Source organism: Sorex fumeus, unplaced genomic scaffold, assembly GCF_029834395.1.
Source record: "Sorex fumeus unplaced genomic scaffold, SorFum_2.1 ptg000072l, whole genome shotgun sequence".
NCBI classification, from domain to species: domain Eukaryota; kingdom Metazoa; phylum Chordata; class Mammalia; order Eulipotyphla; family Soricidae; genus Sorex; species Sorex fumeus.
In genome coordinates this window covers 40,959,121-40,975,081 of record NW_026606129.1, presented here as the reverse complement: position 1 = coordinate 40,975,081, position 15,961 = coordinate 40,959,121, and the positions used below count along the sequence as shown (strand labels likewise).

Sequence of the window (15,961 nt, the reverse complement as noted above, 5' to 3'; positions counted from 1 at the left end):
GCAGGATGCATTCCGACAAGTTCCTCCGGGCTATTTTCAGAGATTCCCCCCCCACACACACCCCCCCCACCCCCCTCCCGGCCTTGAAAGGATGAAAGGATGCTCTTGTTAACCCCAATCTCAACCGAGCTTGGGCTCCAGAACCGAAGCCCTGGATACCTCAGAGACAACTATCCCCAGCTCTGTGGCCCGAAGCACAGTTCGCCTGACGCCCTCCAGGCAGACCTGTGGGCACGACGCCGAGGATCCTGAGCCAGTGAATCTGGGCAGAGCCCTCCTCAGAGGCCCTGGTCTCGGAACCGCAATTTCGCCTGAAAGTCAGGAACACGTCATTTACTTCGCCTCGTCAATACAGGAAGTGCACCCCTGCAGGCAAGCAGGGGCGCTGGTAAAGCCCCCCCATCAGCTCTCAAAGTTCGGTGACGGTATCTTTATGGAGAACGAAGGAGGGGGTGAGACAGAGGACACTCGTCCACGGCTGCGGCTCGGTGGCAGAGCACATGCCATTAATCCTGTGTGCATATGGCACAGGGTTCGACCCTGGCACGGCAAAATAAAAAACAAAGTGCCTCTGGCTGGCTGGCAGCCAAGATAATCGGAGGCCTCTGACCAAGCAGCTTCACAGTCACACGTGGTCATAGAGTTCTTTGCCAAGGCTCCGTGTCAGGGACGACTTGGACCTGCTGCAGGCGTTCTTTCCTCTCTCGGCCCTCAGTGCCTCCAAACGTGTTCCTTACTTCTTTGGAAAGGTGAATCTTGGTCAAAAGCCTGGATCCCTGCGCCTGTCCATCCTCTCCTGGGTGAAACGAGGTGAACAGCGTTTACCTCTGAGAGGTGTTTGGAGATACAGGGAAAGCTCTGACCTCGGTTCCCAGAACACAGCAGTAAGTGAGCAGAAAATGTGGCTGCGGAGTGCTGCTATTCAACAGACGTGGAGGAACAGCAAGGCCGGGAGAAGAGAAACAACAGAAATGCATGATCTATGAGGACAGGGAAAAAAAAAAACAAACCCAAACCGGGAGAGGGTTTCTAAAAGCTATCTAAAATCCACTCAGGTCCAGGCAAAGAAGCCATAGGACATGGAGTCCTAAGAAAGCTGAGCAGATCCATGCAGGCCTCTGCACAATTTGGAAGCATGAGAAGATAATGGTCTGCACACTCCATGTACAGAAGGGCACAGGATCACCCTGTGGACATAGTCCCTTAGCCAACTCGACCCAAGATGTGCACAGCATCCACGCGGGTGAGCGCACTCACACCCTGCAGGTCTCTGCTCTTTGGAGCCCATCGTCTCTGTCCAGGGGGAGTGCCTTGCAGAGGGCCAGCCTGCGCAGGACGTGGCTGTCACCGCGCCCCACAGCTCCGGGGACTAAGACTAAGATGGCTTTTCCTCTGGGTTTTCTGGCTGCTTTTCTGACTGCTCCTTAGCTTTGAGTTCTTCTAATTTCTTTTCATAGCGCTTCAGGAAGTAATCATCAGGCTCAATGCCCGCGTTCCTCAGATTCTCCCTGATGGCTTCCAGCCTGACTACGGTCTGAGCTCCCTCGAGCTTCCGCGTGCTCAGGTAAAGCGTGAACTCCTGGAAGTCCAGGAGCCTGCAGGTGTCCACAGAGCAGAGGTTCCTGATATCACTAGTTCTATCCAAACGAGGGAAAAACACAAGCCCGGACAACTTCTCCAGGTCCTGGAGGCTCACTTGGAATTCGCTTAACTGGGACTGGAAGCCGATAGCTTCATTGGGGACCACGAAGGCCCCGAGCACCAGTGGTTCTGCAGACAGTGGGCTTCTGCGAGCCAGGATCACCTTGAAAAGATGCGAGGGGACAGCCACATTGTCCTGGCCAATCACCTACGAACAAAGCAGCCGTGTTAGCAGTGCCAATTTGCCCCAAGTTCCCAAATGTTTCCCAAGAACTTTAGAGAGGTTTCTGGAAATGCCTTCTAAGCTACCCCAACCCCATCCCAATGAATGTTATGAATTTTAAACGGTAGTAACAAACCAAAATACAGAATCACAGTTAGCAAGCTGATTTGATCACTCTTTAAAATGATGCCACCTCACATTCTGCCCTGTTTTCAGGATGTTAAGAACAAAGGGATGCCGTGATTTTTAATGTGCTGGGCACATATGTTTCGTGGACAAGAAGGAGCCGTCGTCTTCTTTTCGTTTCATGATCTGATCATGTGATGCTCTAAACACTCAAAGGTCAAAACTGCCGGCTGGGGAACTCCCTGCTCTAGGAATGAAAACATGGCTTTGGTTTATCGAATTCACCGGAGAGTTAAACAAATCGTCTTCGAGGAAGCAGCCAGACACATGACATCGGCATTATTGTCTCCAGTATTGCCCCGGCATCGCTCATTTTTCAAATGAAATTAAGCAAACGAACCAGGCTGCTTGCTAGAATACTAAGAGGGCGTTCCGCATGACCTTCAGCCTGCGCTCCAACAGACAGCTCCTGTATCTGCTCTCCAACCTAACATTTGGGAGGCATACTGGCACGACAAGCAAGTGAGAGTCCGGTCTGAAAACAAGCCGGTCCCCTCTGGAGGTTGGCTGTTGTAATGAAATAACGGTATGAGGAAGCCTTTCTAAATTCCCTTCCAACCGGCTTGAAAGCCCTAGCTGTTTTCTGAAAAAGAAAAAAGAAAAAAGAAAAAAACCAAAACCTGAGTATCCATTTCCTTAATGGTCTGCCAGTAAGACGAGACCACAGAGAACAGCATGGAGGAGGAGCTTCCCTCCTGCCCAGGACTTCCCTGGAGGAGCAGCATTTCCCCGCAGGAGAGGGATGCGATCGAGCATCCTTCCTGCTTTTCCCCAGGCTCCTCCAAGCAAAGCAGAGGACCTCGGAACTCCACAGCCACTGGCTGCCTGACACACCCAGAGGGGGTCATGAGTGCCGTTACCGAGTGCAGTTGTGGGGCGGGGGGAAGCCCTGCACACAGGAAAGATGTCTCGGGACGACTCTGAAGTTGGAGGAAGAGACTGGGTTCTGACCACAGTGCGTGAGTCCGCATGGTCCCCGGGCACAAAATGCCAACCTCCAGGCCTACCACGACGCATCAGCTATCTGGGGAAGCGAATCAGCTCTCCAAGGCAAGAAAGACACTGGAGGTGGGTGGACTCTACAAAGATCCACAACTGGCTCCCAGACCCTGATTAACCACGCAGCTCAGAGGATCCGGAAGGAATAAGCTTTGGCATAAACGATGCGGGCGTCTGTTCTCAAGACGCTTCCCGTGGAAAGAAGTCAGCCAAGAGCACAGACATCAGCACCAAGAGGGTGGGTACAGAGGAAGTCGGGGACCCAGAACTAAGGTCACAGCTGCCACAGAGCCCGGGTTCACACAAGTTTTGTTCCCGGTGTCAACTGGAAACAATCAAACAAATTGTTGGCACCACCTGGTGGACAACCGCCATCATTGCAGCACAGCTCAGATGCTAAGGGGCAAAAGTGCCCCTGAGACCAGTCACTGCATTAGTTTCTCCCTGAACACAAATGGTGGCTTTCTAAAATAAATAAACGGATATGCCCATTTCCTGCCAGCCAGGATTCTAGTGATTTCCACAGAATTCTAGCCCAAATGAAAGGGATTTAACAGTTTAAGACTTCTGGGGTTTACCATTTAGAAACTGAGCATTTCTATTGCAGGCTTTCAAAAATTCTTTCAACAGCTGAAGGATCTGCATGGCAACTTTGAAAAAACTGCCCAAACGTGGACATTTGAAGGAAAATCACCCTGAGTTCTTCCACCCATGACTTTCTCACACTATTTTAACACCAGGAGTCAAGTACTATCCCTGAAAATGTCACTCTCCTCCCGTTGTTCATCGATTTGCTAGGGCAGGCCCAGTAATGTCTCCATTGTGAGACTTGCTGTTACTGTGTTTGGCATATCGAATACGTCGTGGGGAGCTTGCCAGGCTTTGCCGTGCGGGCGAGATACACTCAGTAGCTTGCCCGGCTCTCTGAGAGGGGTGGAGGAATTGAACTCGGGTCAGCCATGTTGGCTGCATGCAAGACAAACGTCCTACCCGCTGTGCTATCATTCTAGCCCATCCCTGTAAATAAGGGAGAAAAATGAGATTTTATCCAATTGCTATAGTCTTGGATTCTATCTGTTTTATTGTCAGCAAATAAATTGTCTCCAATTTATCTGAAATAGTAACAGATCCCATCTGAAAATCCAGAAAAGCCACTGTTTCCTTCCTGACTTTAATACTTAAGAAAAGTCAAAATTCAAAAACACGGTAGAGAGCTTCCTGCTTCCTTGCAGACAACTTGGTTGAAATCAAACCGTTCTTTCTACTTTGGGAAAGCAAAGATTTTTTCAGAAGATGTTTCTAATGTTCCTAGAGTGATGCAGCGGGTGGGAATCCCAGTGACCCGGCAAAGTCCTGGCTGTGCCACTGAGTCCCCCGTCACTCATGGAGACAGGCTTGTCCAAAACAAGTCTACTATGTTCTTGGGTCACACCCAGCTGTGCTGAAGGCTTACTCCTGGCTCTGCACTCAGGAATGGTTCCTGGAGAGGCTTTGGGGGACCATATGGGGTACAGAGATTGACGCTGGGCTGCCCCTGTGAAAGGCAAACACCCTAACTGCTCTCCTATCTCTCTGGCCACCCCACCACACAGTTTTTTTTTAACCTGCAAGGCCCATGGAAAAAGATTTTTTTTGGGTAGTGGATGCATTAAAAAAGACAAGTGTATGACTGCATTTGGTATCGAAGAAAGACACTGCAGAGTGACTGAAGGAACTTGAGATCAAGTGTTTTAGAAGAAAGCAGATTGGATAAAATGCCCTGAGCCAAACATTCAGGAACTTACCTGGCCTCCCACCCCTTTTTAGAAGTCTGCTTTTCTGAAGTGAGGAAAAGAAAGTGCTCGGCCCTCTCCTCAGGAGGCAGTGTGGCCCCTTGGGCAATCACAACCCTAAACAAAGAACCGGTGGGCTTGAACCAATCTTCAGAAATCGGCAAAGACTCTCTTTGTGTGAAATCTTTAAATCTCTACTTAGCTACAAAGATACTTTACAAAGGAAAACCTTGCTGTTGTGAAATCACCCAAAGAAATCTGTCAAGGTTGTAACAAAAAACAGAAACCAGCTGAAAGTGACTATATATTTTATATATATACATGTGGAGGAGGGAAGAGGGAGAATATAAAAATGAAACGTAGCTTTTTGGGGAGAAGGGAGGGGGAAAAACCTGGCAATGCTCATGAGTTACTCCTGGCTCTGCACTCAGGAATCACTCCTGGAGGTACTCAGGCGACCATGTGGGATGCTGGGGATCGACCCCAGGAGGTAGGACCCCAGGAGGTAGGGTTACTCCTGGCGGTGCTCAAGGGACTATATGGGATGCTGGGAATCGAACCTGGGTCGGCCGCGTGCAAGGCAAACACCCTACCCACTGTACTAGCTCTCCGGACCCTCATACACAGCTTTAAAGTACATTCACTGGTGGGGCTGGAGAGATAGCACAGCGGGTAGGGCGTTTGCCTTGCACGCGGCCGACCCAGGTTCGATTCCCAGCATCCCACATGGTCGCCTGAGCACCGCCAGGAGTAACCCCTGTGCATCACCGGGTGTGACCCAAAAAGAAAAAAAAAAGTACATTCACTGGCAAGTGTCCTACATGATGGACTGGGCTTGCTCCTCCTATCTGAGGGAGAGAAAGAGAAAGAGGAGAGAAGGAAAAAGGAGAAGAGAGAGAGAGAGAGAGAGAGAGAGAGAGAGAGAGAGAGAGAGAGAGAGAGGAGTGCCTGCCACCAAGGCAGACGGGGGTGGGGGTGAGGGGCACAGGGGCACAAGAGGGAAACTGGGGACATTGGTGGTGGGAAATGTACACTGGTGAAGGGATGGGTATTAGAACATCATACAACTGAAACCCAATCTTGAACAACCTTGTAACAGTGTATTTCACTGTGATTAAATTCAGAGAGAGAAAGGCAGGGGAGGGGAAGGGAGGGGAAGGGAGGGGAAGGGAGGGGAGGGGAGGGAGTCGAAAATCTGCTCTGCTCCCCTCCCTCCACCGCCAAACAAGCAGAGCTGGGTCCTCCTGCTGACTCAGGGCCAGGAGAGACGCCAGCAGACAGTCCCCAGACTAAGTCTGTCATTTGTCAGGTCATACCCAGGGCAACAATGCTACACTGAATGAAACAAAACAAAATACCACGGACTACCTCTCGGGAAAAGAACACGAAATGGTTATAATCAAACGTAACGTATTTGACTATTATGAATATTCCCCTAGAACAATTTCTCCAAACTGTCTGGCACGTGAAGAGACCAAATCCTTCAAGAGTTCTGCCCAGCAGGCCGGAGACAGAGTGCAGGCAGCTGGCACAGCTCCGGGCGGGAACCCCAACACCACCAGGGGTCACTTCTGAGCACCAAGCCAAAGAGAGCGCCCCCCTCCCCCCCTCCACACCAAATGCCAAGCCAGTGAAAGAAACAAGAAACAGGAGAGCGTGAGCAATTAGGAATTCATCCCGGACCATACAAGCTGGAAGGACAGTGAGGGGTCACGGGTGAGAAAATGGCAGGAAGGGGGCTGGCTCCCCGCAGGGTCCCATGGGCAGTGCCAGCCCTCCTGAGAGACAGGGCCTATTGTTACAGTGGGGCTCCCGCTAGGGCACAGGGTGGCAGAAGCCCCGCCCAGTGATGGGAGAAACAGCGTCCGCTTTCCCAGGCTGCTGGTTCTCCTCAGAGGTTGAAGGAGGTGAGGGGTGAAAAGGTGCTTGAGCAGGCAATATACGAGCATTCACTCTCCAGTGAAAACACAACAGATACAGACGCCAACGATTTGCCAACGAGGAAACAAGCGACTTCAAGAAGAAATGAATTACTCCTTTACCACTTCCGGCGATGCCGCAAAACCCCCGGGAGTGCCCAGGACAGCGTTCAGAAACCCGGGCATGTTCCTTAACACAGGCTAGGCCCAGAGTTCGGCCCCCCAGCACACCGGCAGGTGTTCGCTCTGGAGCTTCATAGGCCTGAACGACCCGGTAGCACCACCCGAGCTACCAACCAGCCAGAGGGGCCCCTGAACACTGGTGGGAAGCTCCCCTCATCAAAAATAAATAAATAAATAAACAAGGCCCCAAAAAGAAAAAAGGAAAAAGCAAGACCCTCCCAGGGAACCCGTTTTCCAATCTTTCCTCCTCCCGGAGTCGGTGGGAGCCTGGAATGTCATCCTGCAGAAGGAAAGCGGACCATTCAGGCACTTCCAACATCACATCATCACCGAGACGGACAATTCTTTGTTGCTCACTTTCCTGTCAGGTCAATTACCATGTTCAGGTCAGAGACCTCAGGTATGTCTCACTGGTCTGGAATCAACCTCTTCTTGCAACAGGCACCTCAGAGGAAGCGCATGGATGGCCTCCGCTGTGATCAAGACAGTGATCCTGGTGAGAGCTGTCAGATGACCCCCTTCCTGAAGAATCACTGCCACCAATCTGCCCTCAGGGCTGCTTGCTCTCCTGCATCCCAAGGCTGTGATCCTCACCCACAGAGTCTAACAAGAAGCTTCTGCAGGTGTCGAGGGACCCTCGGCTTGGCCTGTTTCCATTCTTAGCTTTGCACGCTGGCATGGACCGCCTGTCACCCTCCCTATCCATGGAATCTTCCATCTCCTCATCGGCTTCTGTACCTGAAGACCCCAGCAAACCCTGTCTCTTAGTGACCACAGTCCTCCGACAAGCCTGACAGAGGCGGGTCTCAGCTCCCCGCTAACAAGCTCTGGCCATGGGATTGGGATCTGACTCCTCACTATAATTCCTACGGCTACAAAAAGAATATGAGGGGGAAAAAAAGGGTCACCTCTACTTTTCTAGAAGGGCTGCTGCTAAAGCTGAAACGAGGACGCATGTCTGAAGTGACTCATGTACTCTGTTATCTACAGCACTCAAGTTCATACGGCCACAGCTCACCTGCTTCGTTTACTCCCCAGTACACATCTATATGCCTCGCTGCCTAGATATGGGATGGAATAATACGCTTGCTTTCATAATAACAGCCCCCTCAAACAAGGGTCAGCACACAGTTGCCAATAACTAATAAATATTAAATGGCCAAATCTGATTAAAAACAACAACAATAAAAGGGGACTGGAGCAATAGCACAGCGGGTAGGGTATTTGCCTTGCATGCGGCCGACTGGGGTTCGATTCCCAGCATCCCATATGGTCCCCCAAGCACCGCCAGGAGTAATTCCTGAGTGCATGAGCCAGGAGTAACCCCTGTGCATCGCCAGGTGTGACACAAACCAAACCAAAACAAAACAAAACAAAACAAAACAAAAAAAAAACATAAATGCTTGTCAGGCGATTACAAAATGTTCTCATGAAAACAGGGGCACATGATTGAAATATTTATTCCTTGCCAAGAACAGACTAGTTTCTAGAAACGTCTACCCTCTATCATCCCTTCTCTCATCATCACTAAAGGATGGTGCCTTGAGCCATATTTATCTTCTTATGACCTGCTGGAAAAGATGACACATTTGAGAGGGGGCACTCACAGCGCCAGGCACGTAAGGCCAACCTCCCTCCCAGCTTGGTCTCCCTCCCTGTGTGCTCTCTCTGCCCCTTATAACTGGCCTTTTCCTGACTCATGCTCGAGCCTAACTCTGGCCCCCCACAGGCCTGTTCCACTTAACCGGCTTCTCCCACGCGTGTAAATGTGTATGCATGAAGTATAAAATTTCTGGACTGGGTAAACACAAACAAACAAAACATACATATATGGTGCTAGGTAGGGATCCAAACCCAGAAACTCACACATGCAAGGCAAGCACCCTACCACTGAGCTACACCCCTGGCCCTGGAACAGCTGCCTTCTGAAACTAGCAAACTCTGAGACAATTTTTCCAACTGAATTTACTATGGAATGCTTCACTTTCGGGCTGATTTTCCTATTAAAGATTTTTTTAAAGTTTAAATTCCAACTGAAATCCAGTTTCTCTGAAAACTAAACTCTAGCAAAGGCTGCATTATTAATTAAAGAGAAACTGAAAAATAGGAATAAGAAGAGCCCAGAGCTAGCTTAATGGGCTGAGGAGCATGCTTTGCACATGAGATGCCTGGGTCCAATCCCCAGCACCCCAGAGTCCCGCCCTGAGCACTGCCTGGAGCAACCCCAAACACAAAGCCAGGAGTAGCCAGAACACTGCTGGGTGTGGCAAAAACAAACAAACGAAAACGCTGGGGACACTGGTGGAGGGACTGGTGCTAAAGCACTGCCCACCTGAGACTCAATCATGGACAGCCTCATAACTCTGTGATTCATAGTGGTTCAATAAAAAAGAAAAAAATCTTCAAAAAAATAATATAAACATATAAACACAATATGACCCAGAGAAAGAGAGATAAAGAACTACATGCAGGTCCAGGATATAGATTTTACCAACATTCAACTTTACACTCACTTTCTGCTTCCTTTTTGACCAGAGTCCATGATCTTCTAAAAAAAGACCCATAGGAACAGTGAAGGTGGAGGAAAAAAGGCCTTCCAGCAGTGAGCCATTAAAGGCAATAAGATTTGTGTACTATGTTCTTTGGGGCTCTCTCCACCCACTATAAAAGGCTAAAAATAAATGTGGTGAATACACATGACAAGCCAACAGCAGACCGAGCACTCAAGAATCAACTTGTCATCCAGAACTTGGTTCCTAAGTACCAATTCCCCATTAAATAAGAAACAGGGATACTTAGAGAAATGGTTGGTCCCAGACACCGGTCAAGATGAGCCTAGAGCACATTAGGCCAGAAAGCAGGAAACAGTAAAACTATGATGAGGATGTGTCAGAAGGACCACGGCGACAGCTCAAAGGGGCTCCCACTGGGACTCCGGACAACTAAAGTATCAAAATAGAAACAATATCTTGATTAAAACTAAATGAGGGCCAGTTATTTTGGGGTTATTGGGGGGGGGGGAAGGGTTGCGGGTAAGGCTCTTGCCTCACATGCAGCCATCCAGAATTTAATTCCCAGCACTGAATATGGCCCGGGGCTTGGTCTAAGACGTCCCCAGTCCCACTCCCAGATGCAGTAGGTGAGGAAGGAGGCTCCCGCTTTCGTCATGCCAGCCAACACACCATGCGCACAGAGGAAGAACATGCCACATGAGTCACGGGTGCATCAACAGCACTGAAAGGCACCCACACAGCCAGCCAGGGTCAGCGTCCAGGGGCTTCAGGGAAAGCTGGTCTGAGACAGAGCAGTCAAGAGTTGCTTCTGCCTATTCCCATAGCCTAACAGTGCCCATGGTGGGTGAGCAGCCACAGGGAGACACTGCCTCCAACAGACTGGAGCTCCAAGCAGTGTGACGGCCCCAGCTAAGCCCATCCCCAGGGGAAGGGAGGGAAAGCGCCCGGGCAGCCTGCCAGCTGGGAGGCCGATTCTTCAGCACGAGAGCTGAGGGGTGCTGGTGGCCGCAGCGCCCCGGGAAGGCAACACAGCGCCCAGGTCAGCGATGGTTCACTAAATGTCACAACAGCTTCAACAAACACCACAAAACCCACTGAACAGAAAAGAAATCACAAATTCACACTGATATCAGGGGAAAGCTCTCAACAGCAGCAGAATGTCAAGTAATAAATGTAGAAAAGATGATCAGAAAATAATTTTTCTAACAACTAGGAGATTAACTGGTTCAAACAAAAATTTATCAGTGGGGGACCAGGGATATGACTCCACAGTGAAGCCATGTCTTATAAACTGGGCTCAATGCCTGGCATTAGGGGGTTAAAAAAAAAAAGTCATCAAAGGATGCTAAAACCAACAGAAGCCAGAGTTCAATGGGGCTGGGTGGGTGCTTTGCCTGAGCTTAGTCCTGGCACCGGAGTTCCCTGAGCACCACTGGAAGTGAGCCCCGAGCAGAGCTGGAAGGAGCTCCCAAGCATCACCAGGTATGGCACCAAAGGCCCTCCCGTTGTTCATCGATTTGCTCGAGCGGGCCCAGTAACGTCTCCATTGGAGATTTTGTTGTTACTGTGTTTGGCATATCGAATATATCACGGGTAGCTTGCCAGGCCCTGCCGTGTGGGCGAGATACTCTCGGTAGCTTGCCGGGCTCTCCGAGAGGGGCGGAGGAATCGAACTCGGGTCGGCCATGTTGGCTACGTGCAAGGCAAACGCCCTACCACTGTACTATCGCTCCAGCCCATGCAAAACAAAAACAAAAACAAAAACCTAGCAGGTCAATGATTGAAGGAGAAAACTAATAATAATACTCACATGGTCTCTAGAGTAATTTCACAGATCAGAAATTAATCTCCAAGGCAAAATGATAACTCAGAGCTAGTATAATTGGGCCAGGCACATGCTTTTTACTAAGCAGGAGGCCCAGGTTCAATCCCCTGCACCACACAATCCCACGAGCACTGCCAGGAGCAATCCCAGAGCACTGAGCTAGTAGAAGCTCCCAAGGATCACAAGGAGGGTCCCAAAACATCAAACACCTAACTTAGCAGGGAGGACAGCATCTAAAACAAGGAATCCACATTCTATCACTTCTATTCTACAGGACAAACAGGCTTGTACCCTTGAGAGGCAGTGAGGCACACAGGCAAAGAGCTCCGTGGTGCACTGTCCAGGGAAGCCTAGTGCCTGGTCTGAGATGCCTCAAGCCTTCTCAGGATGGGAGGGCAGAGACCCCACCCTGGCCCTGCTGGAAGTCCCCCTGCCCCATCCCCCCACCCCTCCTCCTGCGGCATACAATCAGCCCAGCTCCATGACTACCCTCGGAGAGGCAAAGCTGCCGCATCACCCCAGCTCTGCAGCGCCTGGCGCATGGCACACACAGTCGTGCAGCACCTCCAAACCACAGTATGGACAGCCCAGCAGGGGCACAGCAAGTCAGATGGGAAAGTTCTGTAGAAGCACATTGAGCTGGATGAGCAAAAAACAAGCACCCAAAGGGCTCAACTAGCACCAACCAGCTCAGTGAGCCCTCAACAACGACTTTGGTAACACCACAGTGAGATCTAGGTTGCAAGAAGCAATATAAAGTGAATGATTCTGCACCTGCTAAGGGGGGGTAGAAAACTGGGGGATGTCGATGGAAGGTCATATTGATGGTGTGATTGGCGCTGGAACATCGAATACCTGAAGCAAATGTGTTATGAACACAACTCTGTAAATCATGGTGTTTAAATGACATTTCGACATTATAAAAAAAAAGAAAAAGCAAAAGAGAAAAAAAAAAGAAAGAAACCTAAAACAGGTTCTGATCAGGAGGAAACCCAATCTGAAGAACACACTACAAGACAACCATCCTGTATTCCTCATAAATGCCAACATCACTAAAGACAGGAAGGCTGAAAAATTGTTTCAGTTACAGGAAAGGGAGAGATGTGACAATGAAATGCAACACAAGACCCAGAACTGCATTCTAAATCAAGGGGAAAGACTGCATGAAGGGCATAACTGGAGCAAGCAGTAACATCTGAATCCAAACTGTACAGTGGATACTAATATGTTGAATTGTGTTGATAGTTACATTGTAATTATGTGAGAGAAAGGAGAATCTGAAAGGCACAAGACACTAACAACCTCTCAAAAGGCCCAGGAAATAATTCTGGTAGTGTTCGGGGAATCATGCACTTCCGCCCTTTGAGCCACCTCTCTGGCCTCCTCTTTCTAGGAAAAAAGCATCAAGAGCAGACTTCTAAGTATCTGATTTTACAACTTCTAACATAACATATAATTTGTTAAAACTTGGGTTCAAAGGTTCCAAAATGAAAAGCGGGAGCAAGCATGCAGGGTTAAGGGGCTTGCTTTGCGTGTGGCCTGCCTCAGATGGATCCTGGCATCAGATATGGTCTCCCAAGCACCAAGAGAGCACTGCCAGGCATGGCCCAACATGCCCACCCCACAAAAGATACCAATCAGAGGGTTATGGATATGGGTACCAAAAACAGACAAAACAGAAGGATTTCCATTTCTCATATGTCTATCACAATCATACAAGTCCACAGACTCAAAATAAAGATAAGAAAAAAAAAAAAAACCTGGTGTTTGGGCCAGCATTTAACAACGCCCACGTTAGGAATCAAAGAATGGTGCTGGTTCTCTGTAACGCCGGCAGAGGCAGCCGCCAGGATGAGGATGTTTGTCAGGACAGTCGCTCAATAGAGGCCTTTAGATTACAAAACGAGCAGCTTCTCCTAAATCGAGAAACACGTGGGTTTCTTTACCAGACTGTTCAATCAAAAGGTTTTCCTAAACTAGCAGAATTGTGATTAGGAAGTCATTACTTCTCTCAAGAGTTAAAGAAAAGAATACACGAAGACAGACAGTAAATGTTGGGGGAGGGTGACGTGAAGTGAAAGTGAACACGAGAAATATAAAAATAGCAGGGCAGGCTTAATATGAATCAATGATTATAATGTGCTACAAACTTACTGTGATCACTCAGCAACCCACTGCACCTGAGGGCCATTAAAACACAAAACAGAAACTCACAAAGAGACTTTCCCCAGTTGGCCACACTGTTCCACGAATAGTGTTGTAACAAGTATTATAACCAGAACCACAAAGGGGTTGGATCACAGCCCACAGAGCACCATGATTATACTGATACCTCAGACTCTGCTCCTGGCTATGGAGGGTCCAAAATTCCCAAGTTTCCCCTTTCCTACTATTCAATCTTGCTGTGGCTACAAGCACCTGTGCCCCAGCTGGGGCCACAAACATCATCAACTCTGTCATCCTGGATCCTGGATCTCAGGAGGCCTGGCCCAAGACCCAGACATTCCTGAACTTCTGGCAAGAGAGTCAAAACCAAACAGATTTGGGGGTTGGAGCAACAGCACAGGGGTAGGGTATTTGCCTTGCACGCGGCCAACCCAGGTTCAATTCCCAGCATCCCATATGGTCCCCTGAGCACCGCCAGGAGTAGTTCCTGAGGGCAGAGCCAGAAGTAACCCCTGTGCATTGCCAGGTGTAACCCAAAAAGCAATAAATAAATAAATAAATAAAAAATAAATAAAAATAAAAAACAAAACAGATTTGAACTGCACGAAAGGAGGAAGAACAAGATTGTATTTGTTGAGTCAGAGAGCGTGCACCCAATGGGTTGAAAATCAATGCGCATGTAGATTTAGCTGGGAAGTTCTTAAAACTCTGGAAACGGGTAGTAATGGCATTACACAACAATGTTAATGTACCTAAACCCATACTATGGCATACCTGAAAATGGTTAAAATTCTCAATTTTGTGTATTTTACACTATAATAAATAAAAAAGGATTATTCAAATAATTCACTCAAGATTAAAATAGAAAAACTTCACATTTTTATCAAGATTTGCCATCTGTCCAGATATTTTTAAAGACATTTGATAAAACTAACAATCAGGGACCAATAGGGAACAGAGGGTAGGGAATCTGCCTCGCAAGCAGCAAACCCAGGCTTAACACCCCTCCCATCCCCTTGGGTCCCCTGAGCCCCACCAGGGATAACCCCTAAACTCAGAGCCAGGAGTTCTCCTGGGAACCTGAGCACAGCCGCGTGTGGCCCAAAAGCAAAAAACCTGTACAATCATAAGCTAGGTGGGGACATTTCGTTGGTGGGAGCAGTCCTAAAAGCAAATTCCCACGCTATCTTTTTTAAATTTGAGGACTAGATCATGACCCAATTTGCAAAAATGAGTGTATTTCCTAATATTTGTCAAGAGCTATAAGAGGCTTGTTGAAACTCCCAGTGTCACAGATCCTGTCAGCTTCTCCTGGATTAACACAGCGTTTGCTTCCGTGAAGGGCAATGACAGGCTACTAGGTAGACGCAAGCAGAAAACTTAGAATGCAGCGCTGTCTTAGACTAATATCATAATCTCTATTTACTGTTGTTTGGATTTTCTCGCTGCTTTTATTATCTAGGTTGAGATTTTTTTTTTTACTTTGAATAACTGAGTATATTAGATTTGCATTTACGGCTATAAAAATTTGCATTTATAATTACTGTCATGTTATTTTCTGTCGCCTTAGTTTTTTATGTCTTGCTAGAGTAACTTTATTTTTGTTTTGTCAGGGGAGAGAGTTGATCTTATTAGTATTCACTATAATTTTCCATATTCTCCATAGTCCTTCTCTTTCTGTTCACTTCTGGCATGAAACAACGTACAGTGACAGCGTCTCTGAAAGAGGAAGGAACCAGAACAGTTACACCCCTGCTCTTTCCCAGCTTCTGATCATTGATCAGCTTGATGCTGGCACATTTTGTTTTTAAACTCAGTCTACAATAAAAATGTAACTTTTTATTTTAAAAATAGTATCTAGTGGGGCTGGAGCAATAGCACAGCTGGTAGGGCATTTGCCTTGCACGCAGCCAACCCAGGTTAGATTCCCAGCATCCCATATGGTCCCCCGAGCACCACCAGGAGTAATTCTGAGTGCAAAGCCAGGAGTAACCCCTGTGCATTGCCGGGTGTGACCCAAAAAAGCAAAAAAAAAAGTATCTAGAGAGTATGAACAAGGGTTAAGGTCCATTGCCTTGCATGTGGCAATCCCATTTGGATCCCTGGGACTCCAAAGTCCCCTAAGCATCCCCTGGAGGTAGCAAAAAAGCAGAGAGCTGGAAGTTGTCCCTTAGTAGCACGGGTTGTGGCCCCAAATAAAATAAGATCTGCTTCATAAAGGTAATCATCACTTTGTTTAAATGGACTCAATGCTCACATCTTTTCCACCTTCTGGATTCTCTATTTGATTCATCTTTTGGTTAAATGGATTAAAGTGACTGTTTTGGAAAGAGTACATAAGAAGCTGTACTTCTGAAGTTCCCGTATATCTGAGGAGGGGGGCAGCGTTTGGAGCCACACCTGGCTGAGCTCAGGGCATGGAACAGGGAAGTGCTGCAGGGACCATTTGGTGTCAGGGATCAAACCCAGGGCTTCTACATATAAAGCATATGTTTCTAGGGCCAGAGAAACAGCATGAGACAATATAGAGGTTA

At 48.3% G+C, this 15,961-nt stretch overlaps 1 protein-coding gene across 1 annotated transcript in view; it reads right to left on the bottom strand.

Annotated features, from left to right (window-relative positions):
* Nucleotides 1-1,297: 1,297 nt before the first annotated feature.
* The window catches only part of EXOG (exo/endonuclease G), a 35,249-nt gene continuing 20,585 nt past the window's right edge, over nucleotides 1,298-15,961 (bottom strand). The window contains exon 6 of the mRNA XM_056129227.1: nucleotides 1,298-1,849. Within this exon, the coding sequence (XP_055985202.1) occupies nucleotides 1,376-1,849 (474 nt within the window). The 3' untranslated portion in view covers nucleotides 1,298-1,375. The remainder of the gene's footprint in view (nucleotides 1,850-15,961) is intronic.